The sequence below is a fragment of the Fonsecaea erecta genome (assembly GCF_001651985.1).
Source record: "Fonsecaea erecta strain CBS 125763 chromosome Unknown Scaff3, whole genome shotgun sequence".
In the NCBI taxonomy this organism is placed as follows: Eukaryota; Fungi; Ascomycota; class Eurotiomycetes; order Chaetothyriales; family Herpotrichiellaceae; genus Fonsecaea; species Fonsecaea erecta.
Window position 1 is genome coordinate 856,951 of NW_017387246.1, and position 21,711 is coordinate 878,661.

General features: G+C 52.0%; 3 protein-coding genes across 3 annotated transcripts; 1 reads left to right on the plus strand and 2 right to left on the minus strand.

Annotated features, from left to right (window-relative positions):
* Positions 1–7: 7 nt before the first annotated feature.
* Positions 8–6,588, minus strand: AYL99_03557 (hypothetical protein; the record flags this gene model as incomplete). The annotated part of the gene is made up of 2 exons (XM_018835071.1): positions 8–6,497; positions 6,563–6,588. 2 exons carry the CDS (start codon positions 6,586–6,588, stop codon positions 8–10), a joined length of 6,516 nt encoding a protein of 2,171 aa, XP_018694721.1.
* An 846-nt stretch (positions 6,589–7,434) lies between these two features.
* AYL99_03558 (hypothetical protein) lies at positions 7,435–12,205 on the minus strand (the record flags this gene model as incomplete). Its single annotated transcript, XM_018835072.1, has 4 exons — positions 7,435–8,365; positions 8,415–8,644; positions 8,697–11,723; positions 11,774–12,205. 4 exons carry the CDS (start codon positions 12,203–12,205, stop codon positions 7,435–7,437), a joined length of 4,620 nt encoding a protein of 1,539 aa, XP_018694722.1.
* A 5,928-nt stretch (positions 12,206–18,133) lies between these two features.
* Positions 18,134–20,709, plus strand: AYL99_03559 (hypothetical protein; the record flags this gene model as incomplete). Its single annotated transcript, XM_018835073.1, has 5 exons — positions 18,134–18,170; positions 18,327–18,447; positions 18,500–18,540; positions 18,592–19,021; positions 19,080–20,709. The coding sequence occupies 5 exons, from the start codon at positions 18,134–18,136 to the stop codon at positions 20,707–20,709; spliced, it is 2,259 nt and encodes a 752-aa protein (XP_018694723.1).
* Between the last annotated feature and the right edge of the window lie 1,002 nt (positions 20,710–21,711).

A 21,711-nucleotide genomic window follows, 5' to 3' on the forward strand; every position in this document is an offset into this window, starting at 1 on the left:
GCTGCTCTCATCTTCGTTTCACAAACATGTCATTAGCGTTGGTCTTCTTCTTCCTCACCGTCGGTGGTACGTTGGTCGTCATCGCAGGAGGACGGCCACCGGGAGGTCTTGGTGGAAGAGCCGCTGGTCCCGTTCGCGGAGGCCGTTCGGGTCTCGGAGGCAAAGCTGACGGTTCTCTGTTTGGGTTGACCTTGCCAGATGCAGATCTGTTGTCGAGCATGGCTTTCGGTACCTTAGCTCTCGTGGACTCGCTGCCAGAGGACTCGTCCCGCTTTCTCTTGGTCTCCAGACTCGGGACTGAGCTCTTGACGGCGGGAATCTGCGCGCCGTGTTCACCAAGTTGTTTCTCGGCTCGATGCTGGCGTGCTCTGTCTCTTCTTTCACCATACCGGATCTCTTCTCTCCGCACCCTCTCTTGTTGCGCCTTGTCGAGTCTCTTATTTAGAGATGCCGTACAGTCATCGGTGGCATGACCTACTTCGCCGCAAGAGATACATCGAGGTTCAGTGCAGTTTACGGCCGTGTGACCAGGGTACTGACATCTATGGCAGGTCCCGATTGACCCAGCCAGAGCTTCTTCATTGTCGCAGTTGGCCGTGCGATGCTCATAGGATCCGCATATTGTGCAGTTACGGAGGTCGTTGAGGCCATTGGCGCCCCCCGAAGGATCGTATCCACTGGAATCAACCCTCATCACCAGCGCCTTCTCCCGCGGTTCGGCAGGACGTGGTTCGGTTCTGATATCGGCTCTGGCGAGATCTCGCCTTCCCCCGAATTGTGCCGAGTCCTGCCGCTTCGGCTCTGGTCGAGTAACCGAAGACGCTGGAGAATGCCTGGAGAGAGCGCTTCCTGGCCTGGAAGGGGTCGGGACAGCTTGATTTGAGGGACCGGTTGGTCGAGATGCGTCTTTCGGTTCTTTCCTGGGTGCTGGGGATGGTTCTTTCGACTCCGTCTTGTTACTAAATGGTCTTGCAGCCATGGTGGAAGATTTGACGATTTCAGCAGGCGATTCACTGTAGTCGAGCATTTCGACATCGTCCTTCATCATGTCATCTGTCAACAGCTGCCGGCCCAGCAGCCTGGCAAGGTCGCCATCGGTATATAAATTCCTGGCTTTGGCATCTGTGACCAGGGCTCGCCAGTACTCGCCTTGCATTAGTGCTTGCGAATTACCCAAAACCCAAAGTGAGCATTTGGCACGGGTCAGACCCACGTTCATACGGCGAATGTCGTTCAAGAAACCAATACCCTGGGTTGAAGCTCTGACACAAGAGAAAATGATGATCTCGCTCTCTCGGCCTTGGAAAGCATCTGTGGTGTTAAAATCAATCCTGGAGTTGATAGCTTCGCCATATTGATCCCTGAAGCGCCGTTTCAGTTCGTTCAGCTGTCCTTTGTATGGAGTGATGATGCCAATTTTCCCAGCAAAGTCATATTTGTGGACGTCTGTCGTCAATCTCCTGTACAGTTGCATTGCGACGTTGATCTCGGCAACGTTGACCAGCGAGTGCCCCTTAGTTGAGGCTTGGCTCATGCCCTGGACGTCAAAGAAGCGATAAGGCGCGAAAATCTCACTGTGGTGCCACGGTCTTCGGCGAAGCTTAGCCATATCTGCGCCATCCTTCAACAGAGAGTCGTAGAATGTCTTGCTCGGGAAGAGACTGATCTCTGGGTGCATACGATATTGCGTGTCCAGGAGATGTACGTCTTTCTTGTGGTTGTTCTCCATCCGGGCGAACAAACTCTGCTCGTATTGGAATTTGGCCGCTTTCCGCGATAGAACCGTAGGTGGCAATTGTTTCGGGTCTCCCACGAGGATGCACTTTGAACATCCATATTTGAGAGGAATCAATGCCGACAGCTCAATTGACTGTGCAGCCTCATCGATAATGACAGTTTCAAATTCGATGTTGAGGCCCTGGAATAGTTCATGTCCGCTTCCACTCAGAGTCGCGCAGAGAACGTGTGCCGAATCCAGAATTTCCTGTTGAATTCGTTTTCGACTGAGTTCCACGTCCCGAGATGCAGTGTTCTGCTTCTCTCTCAGCTCGTCGATTCTGCTGCCCAGCCCGTTCTGCTTCCGTCGAAGCGCGTCCATCAGCTGTTCATCGCTCGTGGGCACTGTTTGACCTTTGCCTCGCCGGTCTTGAATTGAGTCACGGAGATTTCTCAGTTCTTCCGAGACCCCTTTATGCTGCATCATTAATCCATGGATGTCCTCCCCTGGACCCTTGGGTGCGGCAGCACTGAGCTTAGCATTGACCAGTTCCTCAAGCGTAACGTCTTTGACATTGCTGTTGATCACTTCACTGCGACCCAAGCGGACGACTGAGATGTTTTCGAGTGTCCCGTCCAACATTGTAACCCCGGTTTTGAATCTCATCACTAACTCGTCAACGGCTGCATTGCTGGGAGCACAAACCAGGATCTTCTTGCTGGATGCCGGTGGCCGTGATACACCAGGAATTGCACTCGATCTTGCAGCACTGTTGTTTTGATTCTTGACGAAGCCCGTCAACATGGCACCCACGAGTGCACAGATGGTTTTGGTCTTGCCGGAGCCTGGAGGACCCTGAATCAAAGTGAAGGCGTCATTGTCAAGGGCGGACTTTACAGCTTTGGCTTGCGCGAAGTTCACACCGTAAGTCGCCTTAATCGGCTGGAGCACTTCTTCGGCATAGTCGAGAATGGGAGACGGCTGAGCCTTGATTATCTCGCCGCACAGGTCGTAGTACTGTAATGCCATCAGTGCACCATACTCTCTCTCCAACGGTGTCAGCGACAGAATTTGTACACCATAAACCACTGCTTTGTCGTTCAGAAATGATCTTAGGGGGTTGTTTGCTGCGTTCACCCGATAGACAACTTGGACTTCTCCTTTCTTCCTCAATATCTCTTTGACCCGGGCTAAACAGTGTGGCTCGCTAGGGTCTTGATCTGGTCTGCTTGCCTTTGACAACAAAACAACGTCCGAGACTCCAATGCCGAGATCCTTACCTTCCGCGAAAGACATCACCGAATTAATTTCAAAGAAGCTGTCCACGATCAGCGAGTTGGCAACTTTGACCTCAAAGGCTTTGAAGTTGCCGTCCTCCCGTGCCGCACGAAAACTCTGCCAGCCTTCTAAGAGCAGAAGTGGTTCAAACGTCTTCTGGTAGTCCTGTGCAGTTCGAAACGTGTCTGTAACGAGGGTGTAGTCTTCCTTGGTTGAATTGGGAGGCGTATCTGTCTCCGCGAAAAAATCCCAGCCAAGAATCGTGCGGTGCAAATCGCCGAGATCGGGAGCAAGTCGAGCACGAATGTCCTTCTGGGTCCGTTGTTGCTTGATCTTCCGCACAGGACCAGCCCGCACGGGCTTGCTCTGTCCAAGCCGGTCGCGAACCGTAGGATCTCTCGGCTGGATACCAAACAATTCGTCATCTGAATCTGAATCGAATTCAGACTCGCTGGACACCATGAGACTGTTTGGACCGGCCGAATGATCCTTGCCTACCACACCCAGCCCAGCAAGTCCAGAGCCTTGACCACTCGTCTGAGCACCAATTCCGGTTTTGCCTTTCAATTTAAGAGCAGCTTCCTTGTCACGGAGTTTTCGGGCAGCCTCCTCGCGCTTCCGGTTCTCGATGAAAGTCCTCGCTTCCTGCGCCTTCTTTGCTTGAATGTCGATTGTGGATACAGGCGCGGCCTTCGCTTTCGCAGGCGGTTGCTGTAAGAGGAGAGATTTGATCTTCTTCTTGTCCGTGGCTGTGACAGTTGCTTTATGAGTATCAAGGGTTTTGCTCGCGATTTCGATCAGGTCCTCATCGGCGATTTCGTCGTCTCCAAATTCATCAGCGCCATGGTCCCTAAACTCAGGGGTGGATATTCTCGAGGCGGCAGCTGAGTCGGTCCATTTCTCCACGTTAAGTGTAGCTTGCTTCTTGATGGCTGGTCTTCCGATCTGGCGGTCGAAATAGTCTTCCAGAGCCCGTACTAATCTAGCTTTTTGCGAGGCTGAGAGCATAGTTCTAACGTTGCCTCCTGTCGCCACATTTTCCACGTATGCGAGACCTTGACTATGGGTCACCACGGCCCGAAGCCGTTTGAGCTGGTACAGCATGTTGCAGATCAGTGATACTAGTGTGTCAACTAGATACTCGTCTCTCAGTCTCAGCCATTTGCACATGGTATCGAGAGTACTCAAGGGTGATCCGATATTCTTCTCACTGGCGCTAGCCGAGTCCAGCAGGATCATTCGAACCTCGTCAGCTTTATCAGGCTTTGGCTTTGTCAAGACGCTCGCATACAGGTCGTATTCATGGAAGAGCTGTTGAGCATATTGCATGGCGTCGCGGCAGACCTCCTTCATCAGATCCTTGTTGTGCATCTCTATGGACCAGCGCTCCGTGTAGCCATATATGGTCTTGAGAGCGATCCATTGGTATGACCAGTAGCTCTGTACAGCTCTAAGGTCTCGACCAGAGAGCTCCATGCGTCGTAAGAGGCCATCTGTTGGGTTACAAAGCACATCAAGGATTTCCATTCCTGTCTTCAGCATTCTGGGCACCGAGGCAAACGTCTTATAGTTGGCCACTCGCCTGAACAACCAGCAAATACCATATATGGTAGTCCCGAGAAAAGCGGTGATCAAATGGGCGAGAGCTTCCTTCCGGCCTGACTCTCCACTGATATTTTTGACCATAGCAATAGATGCTTGGTATATCTCTTGATGTGGTGAGAATAGAGCGGCTACTAGAGACATGCTCGTATCTTGTTGTCTGAACAGGGAGTCCAGATGGGATGGTTGGAATTCGGATATGCGCTCCAGCAGCTTGCTGACCATTTGGTTTACTTTTTCGAAGATAGCGTTGTATGACTCTTTTTCTCTTGCCTTGCTGTCGCCTTCTCTGATGCGGAATTGCTCCAGACCAGGAAGAGACATGATCCCTATCAGTGCCGCAGCGGACAGCGGGTGATCATCATCCCGTAGATTGTCAATGACAGAGGTCCAAATCTCTGGAGTGTAGGCACTCGAGTCCTGCCCATGGGATTCGTTGCGGGTGAGATTCTCAAAATCGAGCTTCAGACACTTACATTCCAAGGCGATCGAGTTTTTGACGAGGTTCACAACATGTTCCCGAGTGTCCTTCTGCAGTGATCCGGCAAGAGCCAGGTCTCTAGGTCGAAGTATCACGTCTAGACGATGGCCAACCAGGTTTAATGTGTCAAGATAGACCAACCGCTCGATTGGACGTTGGCTGTCCTCTTCCTCACCGGAAAAACTCATTACGGTCTTTAGCAACACGTTTACAGCTTGCTCAAAGCATGCCCTTCTTGCTGCAAGGCTGAGGGAGCCATTATCAATTCTTTCGAATAGCTGGTTGAGGAGCGTGTGTGAAGCGGGCGGCCGATTGGCAGGCTTGAGTGATTCCAGCAGTGAAATGATCCAAGACAGGACATTCGGGGTGGACTCGCCAGCCCTTGCCGTAGATTCCTGGAGGTCCTTGTTAAACGAAGGGCTTGCAAAGATCTGCTCAACGATTGTCTGCGAGGAGATAGAGCCCATAGCCTGCCAAAATGCATCCGGAGCTTTGTCCAAGATCTGTTTGAGAGTCGAAAGAATAGAGGGCACGGCGGTTGTCCGCTTGGCCAAGTGATTCAGCGCTGTTGTGCATATGTTCGGGTGGAGATCGAAAAGTTTGTACGTGATCAATCGGTCGTCAAGCTTCTGGACAATGAGGTTCAAAGCACCCCACAGTTTCGCAACATCGTGAGGATCGGATGCTGTCTGAAGCTTCTTCTGAAGGTAGTCTTTCACAGCCCAATCCCATTCAAGATCCGTGGGATGTCGACTGAGTCTCATCCAAATCGAACTTGCCCACACCACTCGGACTGTGTTAGAGTCAAAGAGAAATTGAGTGGCGGCAGGAAGGACATCCCGCGTCTTCAGCGACTTCTTCGTCTGTATCATCTTGAAGGGCCCATCAAAATGGGCCTGAAGTTGATCTTCATTGTCTAGGAAAGCCTGGGAAGCGAGTGCCTCAAACAAGGCGTGAAGATCTTTGGGATTCAAGACCGCAGTGCCCCTCTTCTGTTCTGGGACATTCCGCAGAGTCTGATCCGCGCCGTCGAGTCCCTGGATTATCCGCTGGACATCCCTCCGATTGATCAGGTCGAAGAAGACTGCAACTTCGTTCTCGTCATAGTCCGCCCGTAAAGCGTTCAGCAAGTCGACTTTTGCAATGTAGTACTCCCGTATGCAAATGTCACATTTTCCCAAGGCTTCTTCCAAAATTTCCCACATGAAACGTTGGTATTGCTCACTTTCTGGCCCGTCGAAGGCGAGGAGTTGGAGGGACGATACAAATTTTTTCCGGCGTTCCTTTGTCTCCTCGATTCTCGCAAACCGGACTGGGTCATTGGGGTCGGGGTTTGGTGCATCGTCATATCTGTCGAAATCATCGTCGCTCTGCCGGGGGCAAAAGAGATGGAGTCCAGGAGGTAAGCGTTGGATTTCTCTATATGCGAGAGATGTTAACGAGTGCAACTTCGGCCAAGATGAGTTGTTCCCTCGTGAACATACTGTAAGGCTGTTACGAACTCTGCCATGACGGCGGGAGTTGTGGTAGCAGTGCCAGGTGAGGGTTGGTGATGTTAACTGGAGCCGGTATGCATGAGCGAGATGTTAGATCTCTCATAATGGGAAGGTCGTGATCGCAGAAACAAATCTTCATGCTAAAGCCCGCACTCAACTCTGGAAGAACAATTCAGTTCCATGGCTGGCAGTCAGTTAGTGGAACTTGTGTCTCGGACACTATGTGAATATGGTTCCGCAGTCTGTCGAGGCTGCGGCGCGTCAATTCGCGCCGCTATGAATTTGGCGCACTTCATACTTAGCACTTCTTGGCGCCTGGGGGTTGCCAGCCCAGAGAGCGCGTTAAGTGCTGCTGGTGCTGCTAAAACTCCGTATAACGTTGCTTGGCATTTTTCTAGAGGATCCTCGACATCGCTGCACAGGCTGACTACATAGCCATAACGTCGACTTCATCCATGCTACGTGTACACATTTACGATATCCTGTGGATGGCTCTGGTAGCGGTCTAAATTTCAAAGCCACAACAGTTGAACATGATATATTGTAAGTAATAGTTGTTGGATATCCACATGGCAGTGATTGATCATACGACCAAATGGTGGCTTTATCTAAAAACAATCGCTCAAAAGTCTCGCACACTTTTGTTGCGTGGCTTCATTTTGGTGCTTTGAAAGTATATACTGCACAAAAAGCCTTCGCTAAATACTTCACAATTCCATGGCCAGTCTCTTGAGAAGCCCCCCTTATAATACCTGTCCAATATCCATGCGGTCCGCAACGCCCTGATCATCATAGCTATAGAAGGCCGGCATAAATTCATGATACGCAAAATGTGCTTTTTGCCCCTTGTCAGGAGGTCACTACACGTTCTCCTCTGGGATCACTCGAGTATTGACCTCACTCAGACCAGGTTGGGAATATTGAGATTCCATTCTTGACAACATGGCGGCACTGGTGAAATCACGACTGCCCTCGAAACTTGGTCTCAGCTTGTCGAAGGACTGGCGTTGCCTCTCAAATGACGAGCGGGCACGCTCTACGGAGGGTCTCCTCCGCCGCAACTTTTCGGGTGTAGACGAGTCTCCATGATATCCACCGATATCGAAGGAAGGCTGGGTTCTATCCGTGCCATCACTGCCCGTTTGACTGTGAGGGTGACGGGTAGGTGCCTCCGACGGTGGGTAGATCGGTCGCTGCGATTCCGCCATGCTTCCATAGCGTGTGTGTTGAGGCTGCTGCTGCCCGTTTGACTCCACAGGAACTTCTTCAGGTTGTTCAGATGAGGTTCCAGAGAGATCGACGACTTTCGGAGGAACGTAAGCCTCGTATTCGTCCAAGTACTTGAATTTGCCTTGCCGGACTTGCTCCCGAACAATGTCGATGTCGTAGGGCATATAGTTCTTCTGAAGATATTTCAAACAGAAGCGAGGTAGTAGACATGTCACGAATGTCAGGAGTGTTAATGCCCAGAATGTTAATTGCCCATAGACCTCGGATCCGGCTTTGTAGAATTGGAAGGATGCTTCGAAAGAAGAGTAGATACCAGTCCAGGCGAAGATCAAGAGAGAGCTGATGACGGTGATCAGCACCATGATCCAGTCCCACTTGTACGTGTTGAGAAGGACGTAGGAATTGATTACGACGATGGTCACACAAGCGACATAGACACCCATGCGGCTTCGGTCGGCGATTCCTCGTCCGTTCTCGGTCTCAAAAGTTGCCGGCTGGAAAAGAAGATAAGCCATAAAGTAGCAGATGACAGATTGATATAAGCCGTCAGCCATGTATAACCTGCCTTCTTGTCAGATTGGATGGTTCCACAAAGTGTAGATTTCCTTACCAGAACTTTAATTGCGTCCATTCCTTTCGCTCCATTCCGCGTCGATACAACTGGGGTACTGCAAGAGACACCTTGTCACTCACGTCTTGATCCAGAAAACCGAGCAGAGCGACGGGAACAGAGGTGAAGGCCAGGTTGACGAGGAGGATATAGGTGTAGTCAAAGAGGTAAGTGATGTCAAAGTTGTTGTATATCTGGTACCAGAACAGGGCAACAGTCCAGACCAGATTCTACCAGCATAATCAGTTTCAGCGAGATGAGCAGGGCGGAGTTGACACAAACCTTGTAGAAGAAATTGGCAATACTCTCGGCGAGACGACGGTAAGACCAACGACCGTGAACGAGGACCAGCCGCTGCAGGAAACGGAATTGACCAATGGCATAGTCGGAAGACATAACGGCCTGTCGGCCTTCCTCGCCAGCAATACCGACACCGACGTCGGCTTCCTGAATCATGGCAACATCATTGGCACCATCACCGATAGATAATGCCATGACATCCAGTCCGTTTTTGACAAGCTGAACCACGGCGGCTTTTTGTGCCGGACTAACTCTGCAACAGAGCACAGACTTGCACTGTTTACACAACACCAAGAAACGCTGCCGAAGCTCATCTCGCAGAACGAGCTTGAGTGATTCTCCGTCAATGACTAGCGCATGGGTTGGAGGCGGAGGCTCGTGAATAAGTCGGGCGGCCGCCAGTTCCTCATCGGAGCCGGTCAATCCGAATGTCTGGAGGTGTTGATCCAGCAACTTCGCAGCTTCGTCAAGTGTGGCTTCAGGGATATCGAATAGGATCAAATCCATCTCATTTGAGAGCAAGTTGCATGAAAACCCAATGTTGATAGCAGTCTCGACCTTGTCGCCGGTGAGGACCCAGAGCTTGATACCAGCTTGGCCAAGCAGAGCAATCGTGTCGGGAACACCATCTTGTAAACGATCTTCAATGGCCGTGCCTCCAAGGAGTGTAAGTTCTCTCTCAATTCTGTCGGCTACCTCTTCGAGGCGGTCCTCTCGGTCAGTCAAGGCTTGAGCGGCAAAGTCATGATCCTTGTTCCATTCTTGGTAGAAGTCTTCGTCTAGATCTCTTTCTGCGACACAGAGCGTTCTGAGCCCTTCACGTGCAAACATTTCCAGGTTTTCAGCGGTTGCCTTGCGGAGTTCCTGCTGCTGGCCACGAGCGAGACGCGAATAAATCATGCTATCGGCCCCCTTGCAGAATAGTTTGATCCTGCCGTCAGGCATGCGCACAATGGCGCTCATTCGTTTTCGTGACGAGTTGAACTCAAGAGTGTTCAGAATGCGGTAGGTTCGATCCTCGCCAAGGACATTGACGTGGAGGTCATCATTCGTACGTCCCAAGACCGTAAATCCCATATCTCGCGCCGTTGCAACAAGGGCAGCTTCATCGGGAGACTGGGCCTTGAATTCGATCTTTGGTGGATCACCAGGAGTTGTTTCTGTGATTACTGTGTGACAAAGCGCCAGAGCAAGCATGAAATGTTCCACCGCCGCTTGTTGTGCTTCGCCTGACTGTCCATTGAGATCAGCCACGAAGTTGGGAGAAATGAACGTGAGCTCGTCATCGTGCAGGTAAGGATTGTCGTAGGTCTTGCGGAGCAGCTTCAACGTCTCGACGCGTGCCTCTGCAATTTCCTGACGCACCCGGGCAGCCTCAGCCTCAACGTCAATTCCTTGCCTTCGTCGCATCCCAGCCTCGGCTTCAGTGTAGGCCTCGCCATAGGGGACTCCGTTGACGGTACACTTTTTGAATTCCATAACATTCTGAGTCAATGTTCCAGTCTTGTCCGAGAAAATGTACTCGATCTGTCCCAAATCATCCGAAATGTTCCAGCTCTTGGGGGTACAGGGGTAATCAAGCCTTTCGTAGTACATATGGACATCGGACCAAATGAAAAAGGCCTGGATAGATCTGACGATTTCCAAGGTGATGTACAAAGAAATGGGCACCAAATTTTGGAACAGGACCACGGCGGCCCAGAAAGTGATGAAGCCGTCGGTCGGGGGATTGCCGCCAATTGAGCCAAACTCGAAAAAGTTCAGAGAGTTGTTGTTCTCGGACCAGGTGACACCTTGTACGATACCGGCAACCAAGCACATGAAGAACAAAATGATGAAGTTGTAGATGACGTTCCAGTTCAGGTCCCTAGCCATCCGTGCACGTTTACTGGGGGTGATACCGGAATTAAGCATGATTTTGGTCTCACCCCCAGTGAACACAACCACTCCGAGAATCCATTCGGTGTTTTTCAAGCTGCAGCCACGTAGAAGCATGTTGTTGATGGTAATGGGTTCTGCCATGTCATGCACGGGAGCGTCAGGGTTCTTAGGGTCCTGCTGCTGCCAACGGGCCACTCCATTGTAGGCATACAAGTTCGGGTTGGGTCCTTCACTATCGATCAAGAACTCGGCAAATTCACAGTCTCTGGCATGCTTGACTCTGCGCCCTGCCTGAAGGGCATGGCGGACCTTCAAATTTGTCTCGCCATCCAAGTTCTTCGTTTCAATGTAGCAAGCACCATCCGGGTCAGAGGTGGACAAGACGACGATGTCGGCCGGGACAGGTTCGTCGTTGTAGATACGGACAAAATCCCCAACTTTGACATTTTTCCAGTAGTCTTTCTTGAAGCGGGCGGTATCGGGGACTTCCTTGTGAGGGTTGATCACGCTGCCATAGTCCTTCTTAGGGGGGACAACGCTCTTTCTTTTGGAGGAATTTTGCGTCCGGAGCATCGAGGGTGCATTGTCTCCAGCAGCGCGAGCCTCATCCGCGGTTTCGTACGAGAATGCACTGCTCGGAGGTCCGCCATTGGCATCTGGAGAGAGGCTCGATCGATAACCGGGGGATGGTACGGGAGTCATCGCAATGTCATCACCGGTCTGACTGTGGGAAGAATGGAAAGATTCTCCCTCTTCCGTGTAGATCGAGCTCCGAAGAGTGTTCCTGGTCGCGATCGAATGATTCCTGTGCAAACCGGGGTGTTCAGCGACCGCATCTTTTTCAGAGCGCTTAGGTTGCCCTTTCCTCAGGCTCTTCATCCAGCGGTAGGTCGAAATGACAGATCTTGTGCAGGCCTTTTTGACCCGCCGCCAGAGAGAGATGTCGTCGTCAGAGGAGTTGACATTGTCCCAATCGACGAGTCGATACACGGGGGAGTTGTTGAGTTCGGTGTCCAGCACCGTTCTGCGCCAATCCTCCACCGCATCTTTGATGGCAGTCACCGTCAGGATGAAGATCAGAGGAACAGATCCAAGGCCGGGATTTGAGGCACCGAAAATGGAGAATATCTGACCAGGTTAGAACATCCACCATTGAAAAAGGTCATCATCAAGCTTACACTGAGGATAACGATAAAGAAGAAATATATATTAGCAATATTGTGGAACTGAAACCACAAGTTTTTTGGCACGAAGCTTAAGGGGGTATATTTGGCCGTCCTGATTTTATTCCTCGAATACTGGGCCTTGATGTGGCCGTCTTCTGTTCTTGCTTCGGGTGGTAAAGGTAAATTGACGTAGATCTTGCGCCCGTGGGATCCCTCTTGTATTTGCTGTTCTCCGAGAGGACTCTCGTCGGTGATCAGACCAGCATTTTTGGGGCCGTCCGGCTTTTCTTCATAGGATGATACGGTCACCTTGGGCACCCGTTGGAGCAGAGAGAGTCTTTTCTTCACTCCACTTTGGCCAGGTTTTCGAGTCGTAGCCCACCGCATTCTCTTGACCGGTTTGGAGACACTGGTCTCACCGCTGGTAAAGTGTATTCGAGCCATGGCGCGACTTCAGGCGCAGATGTACAGTCCAAGCGAAGGGGGGTTTGAACCGTCACCCCAAGGGCGCGGGGTGTGACTTTTGGTTTATCAAGAAACACCGAACAACAGGTTCTCGCCAAAAACGGGGATTTCAGATACTGTCCACTATTCTGGGACGTTGAACACACTCGTGCAGGCGAGACGGGTCGAGGGTTCGAGTTTCCGCGTTTTGAGGCTTGGGGGAGAGAGGGAGGGCTCGGAAGAGTCGGCTCACGTCAGCAGCCCGAGAAAACGCGCATCGTTGAAGGAGCAAAGGGAGAGTCGGCGGCAGCGACAGTGCTGCGCAAAGAGGTCGAGAGTATAGTTGGGGGGAGATGGATGGTCGACAAAGTGAGGGCAAGAAAGAAGGAGTCGGCGTGAGCTCGAAGATGCGATGTAGATTGGATCTAAGGCGTTATGGGGGCGGTTTGGAGTATAGGTCCCTTCGGAGGGTTTTTTTCTCGATGGGCCGAAAGCTGCACTCCGTACTCCGTACTCGGTAACGTTCTGTTCGCCCGGGGCTCCGCCGTCGGTTTAGCGATCACTTGTAAGATGAATGGCTGTGCAGCACGGGAGTGGCAATTGCGTAAGCCCTCTGGACACAAAATGGGCTGGCACGCTGGGAAGAGAGGCGAAGGAGTTCGAGATAATTGGGGAGGATGCAGTGCCAGATGCCCAACAATGCTGATAATGCCGCTGCGCGTATGCCTATGCACGGCCTCTGAAGCGCAGGGGCCGAAGCGTGTCCGTTTCAGAATTGGGCGTTCTGCCTCCTAAACTCCGGCTTGCACCGAGCGCGGACGAACACGACGCTTTGCCTAAGAATTTTTTATGCCCAGGAGACGGCGACGAGAGAGAAAAAAAGGGGGCAAGCGAAGAGAGTTCTTGTCCTTTCCTCTCTTTACAATCGTGTCAACTTCAGATAAACGACAAATAGCTGGGCTGCTGAGGAGCCAAGAAGGCACATACGACTGACCACATACCTGCAACTCTCGTCAAATACCAGCCCCGACTCGTATATTATTGTGCACGCCTGCAGTGTTCAGTCATCTTCTTTCATTTGTGCCTCAGAAGGTACCTTTGGCTGTTGCCCCAAGCTCCCGTGCCCTGCCGTCGACGAATCAACTACTAGTCACCGCCATTGCCCAGTGCGACGATCCCCCGTTCAAGGCCCCCTCTAGCCTCACTAGCCCCTATTGGTGACTGGCGTCGCTGTTGGCGGCTTGCGAAGCTGACCAAGCATGCTCCTACACCGAAACCGTTACCAGATCTGACGTTCAGATAGGCCAGACGCAGGGTATCGCCCCTAGAAATGCTAGAGCTGGTTACCTTAACTTGTAAGAGGCAACGCTTCTCTCTTGCCTCAGCACACGGGCATAAGACAAGATATGGTGTTTGAAAGAACACGAAGAGATTTGGAAATATTCAGGATACTACAAACCTCAATCGGGACAGGACTGCTTTCATTCGATGCTTCTTCCAGAAATAACCCGTGCTTTTCCAGCACGCACCATAAATATGGGCCGAGAATGACCGCCATGTTGTCACTTCGGATTCCTTTAGGCAAGTCTTCTATGAGGCTGAGTCATAGATGCACAAGCTGCGGGTGCTGCTGTTAGTACTACCACAAACTGCGACTGCGGTAATCTGACCTAGCAACCTTGGCAAGTTCACACTCATCGATGACAAAACCTCGCCATACAAGCGTCAACAAAGAACTGACCGAAGGACGCCTGAATTCCGTCTCAGCCCGTCTCTTGTACTCAGTATCTGCAACGTATCGGGCTCTTGAACCCCAGCAGCAAGGTTGCGGCACAACTCCCGAGTTCCTTCAGCTCTGTCGTCGGTCCAAATAAACCGTCGCTTTCAGCTCATAGCGAGGTCGTCAGCACCGGCAGCTGATATCCCATTCTCTGAAAGTTCGACACTTCCATTTTGTCCTCACGCAACCTTACCGACAACGGCATGCACTCTTGTTTCGGGTGTACATTTTGCAATGCAAAGTTTCGGGAGAAACACGGGTATCGATATAAATCATATTATCATTGGGGTCCGAAAAGGGGCCTCTCAAGGAGAGCTTTCTCGCAGGCAATCGATAAACAGTAAGAAAGTGAAGACTGTGAAAATGTGAGTGCAATGAATAGCTAGCTGATGACAGAGGGCCCGATTATTAGCCCTCGACACTCCGTACACCTATACCAACATCAGAGCATGTGTGAAGGGGTGCTGAAGCTGATCGTCCTGAACATCGACCCTGTCGATGTGTGAGAAGGAGTCGGATGGACAGCATCTTTCCGCACGCCTGGCATGCACTATATGGAATATCTCACATAGCCAACACCAGTCCCTTTCCAGAAGGCTAATCTTGGCTGCTTCAAGTAGATACATACCAGGTGAAATAGGTTTGGCGGGGTTGACTATTGAACACGAAGCCAACGGAAACAGAATCCGTGTAGGTCGCCAAGTCAACTCGTGGCACTCGCAAGCTCTCCGTTAGAGGAAGACGCTGTCGAGCCATGCTGGCATCTCAAGAGAAAGGCGGACCTCCACCATGCCGCAGTCCGCAGGCCCGGCCGACATACCTATCCCATCGGTCGAAAAATCTAGGTTTTTCGAGACCCGGGAGCATTTTGGCGTCTCCATGGACGTGGCTGCGGTGGACTTGGTGCGGTAAACCAGACGTCACTCGTCAAGCGAAATAGAAAGGAGGTGAAAGGACTTCGACCCTGACCAAGATGGAGAAATAATAATCTCTCAACCCGGATTTTTAGGCTGCAGAAAGCTCAAGATGATCTGCAGGGAGACGGCTTAGGCATGCTTGGGTTAGTCTTGCGGAGGATCATGTCCAGGGGTTGCGCCACGGGGTTGATCTTCCTGGACGCCAGCCAGCAGATCCTGCTTTGTGCGCTGACGGCATGTTCAAGGAATGTTCCCTGCCACTTTAGATTACCATTTTCGCTTTTTGGCGGACCCTCCAGCCACAGCAACCTTCCGGCTTTCCCGGATAAGGGTTATCTCGCCTGCCGATAACCCTTAATGCGAACACGTTGGACGAACAACAGCCGCAACTTCAACGAGGGATTGCTGTACACTTCCACCCTGTGCTTCGTCGACGCGATTACAGAGAGAACCCCTGATGACCACGTCACCACCTACACAGACTAGCTGCTGGGACAAAAGTAAACGATGAGAAGGTGGAAGTAAACAATTTGCTGTTGGGTTGCCTGCGTTGTCAGGGCATCACTGTTGCAATACCCGGGACGAGGTACATAGCATAAGAGAGGGATAAAAGGTGAGTTTGTCCTCCGAAAACCGTACTCGGCGTTCGTTATGCCTGTTTAGCGTCACAGTTTGACATGGTGTCGGACCTTAGAAGCTCCGAGGACGCAGTGAATTGTGCCATGGGCGTCAAGCTCCACCGCCACGCATCAATATCAGCCGCGAACCAGTCTCCTTTCGGAGATGCTCATCAGTCTCCACTGGTCTGAACATGACGCCAATGCCTCAGTGGCACCGCGAATCGCTAGCTGCATCCAGAGCAGTACGTAACCGTGTCTGTTCTTGGCCGTGGGAGGGTCTTCATGATACCTTCCTATCGCTGGAGGGGGGGGCGTTGGTATCTGGAAGCGGTGTACTCGTCCTAGTACAAAGCTATCCCCGTGGCTTTTGATCTGTGCGATCGTCATTGCAGATAGCCAAGCAGGAGATGAAACGAAAACAATGATCCAGCCCGGAATAACCTGGGAGTCAAATTTAGGGTTGCTATGTACATATGCAAGTCTCAGACTAGACCGGGTTTGCAGCCAGGGGCGTATCCAGATCCCCCCATGTCCATTGGGAGATTCAATTCGTTCCAGGGTATCTTGTGTGAGGTGCATTTGAACCTCACGATTTGCAGAGTCTCGGCTTTCACGGTGGACAAGCAACACAGCCTTGATAGATGGCCACGTTTTGCAAATATTTCAGCGATCAAATGCTCCTTTTGCCACAATCACGCCCAAGCAGTCGGTGAGTCGCTCCTCAATGCAGCACATGCCTGCCACCGCATGGCGTTTTCCCTCCAGTTGCGGAGCAATGGCCCGTAGCCAGTGGGCAGAGGGGAATCCTTCACAGTCGCGCCAACGGCATCCCACCCTCTTGACATTGGACAAAATCCGACCACTCCCCAACTGCAAAGGCTTCCTAGCTTGAAGATAGGACTTTTCATAAATTCTTGATTGTCCATCGTTAGGCGATATCAAGTTGCATAAGCTAGCGAAGTACCGGAAGGCCCATAGCAAGGTAAAAATGGATCTGGCTTTGGGATTCTGGATCCAAGGAAGCTGGGAGGTGGAGAAGAGAGCCACAGACTGGGGGGCCGACAAGGCGGGTGGCGGTGATAGGGAGCTGGCTAGTCGAGATTCATCCAAGATCAAGCTCGTGCCCTATCTCGGCAACAAGACAAACGCCATGGTGACCGAGGTGAGCTCTCACTCAGCTTGGGAACATCAACAAGGGACGGAGTGGCTCCTCACCCGGACATTTGGACGGCGTCCTCATTGATCAGTCCACAACGGCGCCGACAAACAGCAGCAGCCGCGACTGGTGTGAAATCTCGCCCTGTTCGAGAGGTTTCCGGATATAGGCACCCCTGAGAGCAAGTTCCGTCCTTGATTGGCCCCTGGGGCGTGGCTCGAGGGGGTGGGCTTCGATATACTCGTACTCGCAGAGGCGCTAGGCCGCTGTCAGAGAGAGCCACCCGGAGAATGTACGTACTCGTACCTGTACCCTCTTTCCATAGCAGGCACTGTAAGACGGAGTTGCTTTGTGTACATGGCCGCAGAGGGAAGGGCAATCACGGAGGCCATGTTAGCGGATGTGGAATCCGATGACGGGCAAGACGAAAACAATGGGGGATCCATTGCACCATGAGCTGAGCGACAATGCCTTGGTTTGTTAGTTAGATCATGCCAGCGCTTTAGCCAGCATAGGCCTAGTAGTGTCCGATTCCTCGTTGAGTCCGCGCGCTGTGAGGGCATGGCGCAGGCGAGGTTGGGTCGCTGCGTGCTGCGCTGGACCAGAAATTTGTCGGGCGAGTAAAGCGGTACAGTGACCGAACGCCCTTGCACCAGTGGTTGAGGGGAGCCGGGGGCAGGCCGCTAACGAATGGCGGTGCCGGGGCAGTTTGAATTATTTTCCCAGCGGTTCCTGGCCTATCCCTCGTCTCGTTTCGAATTGCGCATCACAATTGTTGCGCCTAACGCAGCCTACGCACCCTATTCTGTCACTGGCCAGTGCTGTGCTGCACTCCACGACCTTCCCCCCAAATTCAGGCGCAAGTCCGAACCCTCCCTTTCAATCACTGCACCGCGACAAATCTACGCCATCACCTTTGTTGTACCAACTCCCTCTCCCTAATTCTCAACCCTCTCACTTCTTCCTCGACGACGTTCGTTACCTCAGCTCGAGCATCACAGCCTTCGTGCTGCTTTCACATGGCATCGGTCCAGCCGCAGCATTGACTTTTGTCTTGTTCTCATTCACTCTCGCGACCAAGAAACGAAGCTTGCGTGTTGAAACGTCCCTCCTCATCACCCTCGAATCAATCTTCCGACAAATCTACCACAAAAGTCTCTCGTTTCAATTCAATGTCGCCAACCATCTATTAACTGCCTTCCGTTTCCCTTCTTCCGCTCGCTCCCTCCGCATCGCCTAATTTCTCTCGAGGCTCACTCTCGACTCACCAAAGAAAATCCTGTTGGCGTGTTTGGCTCAGGCATACAGAACAGACAAGGACTCGGTGTGGGAAGTGGAACAACGTAATTTTGGACACCTTCAGTCGCAATCACCGCTTCGCACATTATCGGGAGGTGCCTTCTTAGGCCGCTCTACCTAATACATAACCCGTCCGACTCAGTAACCTGACGCGCAATGGCACCTTCTCCGCCTCGACTGCGAATCCTTTCAGGTGAGCATGACTTTTCCCTGATCTACCCTGCCCTGCCTCGCGCAGGTCCGCTCGACTCTTCGTTGGAATTTTGGCCTTTGTCTTTTTCCTCGTGCTTTATTCCCTGTCACCCTCCCTCTTTAATAATGAAAACTGAACTAAGACATTGGTGTATAGTCGGCGGCAATTCAGTGTCTGCTTTCCTGTCCTGGCGATTGCAGGCGACAAATGCCTGCGACGTAACCTTGGTATGGAAAAACAATTATGAGGCTGTTGCTCAATACGGTGTCTCGTTCAAGTGAGCAAACTGGATCTCGCCGACCCTGTTACCGCGCGACTGACGCTCCCAGATCTTCTCTGTACGGCAACGAACGATTTAAGCCAAGATACGGTAAGTGGAAGCAGAAGTCCTCCCCGGAGATGAAAGCTCACTCGGTCAAAGTCGTCCATACCCCTGAAGAGGCAGCGAGCCAGCAGGCAGCCTTCGACTATGTGCTTCTCTGCGTCAAAGCCCTTCCCGATGTTTACAACCTGGCCGATATAATAGAGAGCGTCGTGACCCCTCAACATACCTGCATCCTCGTTAACACATCAAACACGTTGGGGGTCGAACAACAACTCCAAGAGCGGTATCCTACGAATGTTGTCTTGTCGCTTGTTTCTGGCGCCGATTTGACACAGCTTGGGTCCAGCGAGTTTGAACACACCGGATCAACGGAAGTCTGGGTTGGCCCGGCAAGCAAGAACGCCACGATTCCCGAGTCAATCCAGAGGGACATGTCAGAGGCTCTGGCCATGACGTTGACAACTGCTCGGGTCGACTGCAAAGTTTCAGCAAATATTAAGCAACAGCAATTCGAAAGGATGACGGGGTCAGTACTGTCATAACTTGAGGTGCAAGAGTCCCACCTGCTAACCTTTTATATATAGGCCCATTGCATTCCATCCTACAAGTGTCCTTTTCGAAAAGCCGATCCTCTCGGACCTGATCTCGTTACCTGGGGTCCATGATCTGATATCTGATGTTATTGAAGAGTTGATACAGATCGCCCTCGCACAAGATTGCAAATTCCCGGCCAACTTTAAGGAAGCCACAATACGGTCCATGCTCGAATCAAGTCAAGATAACAGTACCATGTACCAGGATTTCTTGGCCCGCCGTCCTATGGAGGTCGAAACATACCTAGGTACTCCCGTGGAACTGGCCAAAAAAGCAAATATCAAGGTGCCCCGGATTGAGACCTTGTATACGATGCTACGCCACGTGAACAACGTGAACAAAGACCGTCCTGCACCTTCGGCTACTATGCCGCAGTCACCATCTGTCATGCAGCCGCCTCCCCGTACGATGTCTCTTGCGAATCCGCCTCCTCCTCGACAATTAAACCCGCCGGTTAATGGTGGCCCCAGGCCAATGCGCGGTCCCAGCATGGGACCCCCTATGGGCCCACCTGGGAGACGCGGTCCTCCTCCCGTCAACGGCTTCCGTGGTCCGCCAAACAGTTTCCCACCCCGGGGACCGAGTCAGATGCAGCGTCGACCGTCTTACGACGAAACGAATCTGGACGAGTTTAGCCACGTTGTGCTATATGATGAGTTGCCGGACGGTGAGGTGGCCACGAATTTCCCTCCCCACGGTGGTCCGGCTCCAGGAGGATTCCGCGAACAGGGAATGATGCCACGGGAAAGAGAGATACACTTGAAGCACCACGAGATGGCGGCCAGAAACCGCCCCGGTCGAAGAACTTCCCACAACCGCCATCAAGAGTTTGACGACGATGATGACGACGACGATTACTTCGACCCGATGCAGCAGCGCGGCCCTCCAGTTCCTCCGATCGACCCGGACAATTTCGACATGATGAGTGTTACTTCCAGGCGGACCAAACGGACGACCAGTCAGAACCAATTGCGGAAAGATGCCTTTGCAAATGGAAACAACATGCGTCCTGGATCGTTTGGCCGGCCTAACCTGAACAGACATCGGACCAGCACGCAGCTCTTATCCGACATGCCTATGCTCGGAGAAAATATCCTGGATAACCCCATGATGGGCTTCTCATCTAACCGGTACGGATCGGTAGACCGGAAGGAAATGGCGAACGAATCTCGTGCAAATTCCTTGACGGCGAACCGGCTTCAAGAGCTGGGTGCGAATGGAGGACCCTATCCTGGTCCACCTAGTAGACGGACTAGTCGCTCTCCAGGGAACCCATTCAGTTCAAATGGCCGGGGGCCTAATCGACCATCACCTCCCCTCGATCCTTATATACAACCGGGACAGCGCAACGGCCGTCCGTCCCCCCCAGGAGGAATACCTGCGCCCGTACCGAGATATCCACCGGGCCAGGGCGGCATCATTCCTCCACACCAGATGGAACAGGCCGGGGTGAGCAAACCATTCCCACCACCAAAAGCTCCTGTGAAAAGTCTGACTGGGAGTGCCAGTGCTAGCGCTGGAAGCGGGGATAGCGGAAGTGCAAATATTGATTCGGAACCGTCAGCCCATAGCAGCACCAGCAGCTTCGCACCTCGGCAGCAGATGTTGAGCATCCGTTGAGAAGATGTGTCAGCACAGTCTGAGCAATTGAGCCTGGGTTGACGGTTTTTGGCACTTGGGCGACCTCCATGATGAGGACTCAACTTGGCCACACCGCTCACATATATCGTTGATTGTTACTCTGTTTCGCATATACCTTTAATGATCGGCGTCCGCGAACATTATGACATGATGGGTCTGCAATGGCCCGTCCTCAGCAAAAAAGCATTGAGATGAGTTTGGTGGACGACACACGGTTGAATGGAGATGTTGAAACATTCGACTTCTTGTGCCCTTTTCGAGTACATACAGCATTGCAAAGAGGAGTCAGCGCCACCCTTTTTCTTTTACTTTTCTGCACATTGTTTCCCCGACGGCAAATGCACATTCTCGAAGACAAGGTGTCGGAGGGCAGACCGAGGTTTCTTGTTTGTCCCTCCGGTTCAAATGGATTGGAGAGGATTTTTTGTATTGCATAAATTGGGAAGGTACAGCTTTCAGGCACGAACACGATGGGACCGAGAATGAAATAATCACATTATGCTAGATCTCTGCATGGTAAACAGTGGAGGAGGAGGGTCAGGGAAACATGATATGGTGGTACCGGTTATGGCAGGCATGGTGAAGAGAGTAATAATCGAATGCAAGCAAAAATCGGTCTGGGAACGAAAGTACAGCAGGAGGAGCCGGGCCGCGTCGGCACATGTATATCAACCTGCAACAGTCAGCTGTGCTTGATTCGATGTTCTCCTTTGGCTGTGATGTTCCAAAGCCCACATGTAATTACAGTAGGGACACGGCTGAATGGGGAAATGACGATACTGGTCTAGCCTGTTTGGGTCCACGCGTGGCATGCTTACTAATAGTGTCATCACTAATCCCAATATGGCGATGTTACACATTCGTCCACGGCAAAGTCTTCCGTGCTTGGCGGCCCCAACCCTACGTCACAAATATCGGCGAGGTATTCGGCGATCGGGTACCTCTTGTGTGACATTTGCCGTGGAGTACTCGGTACAGAAG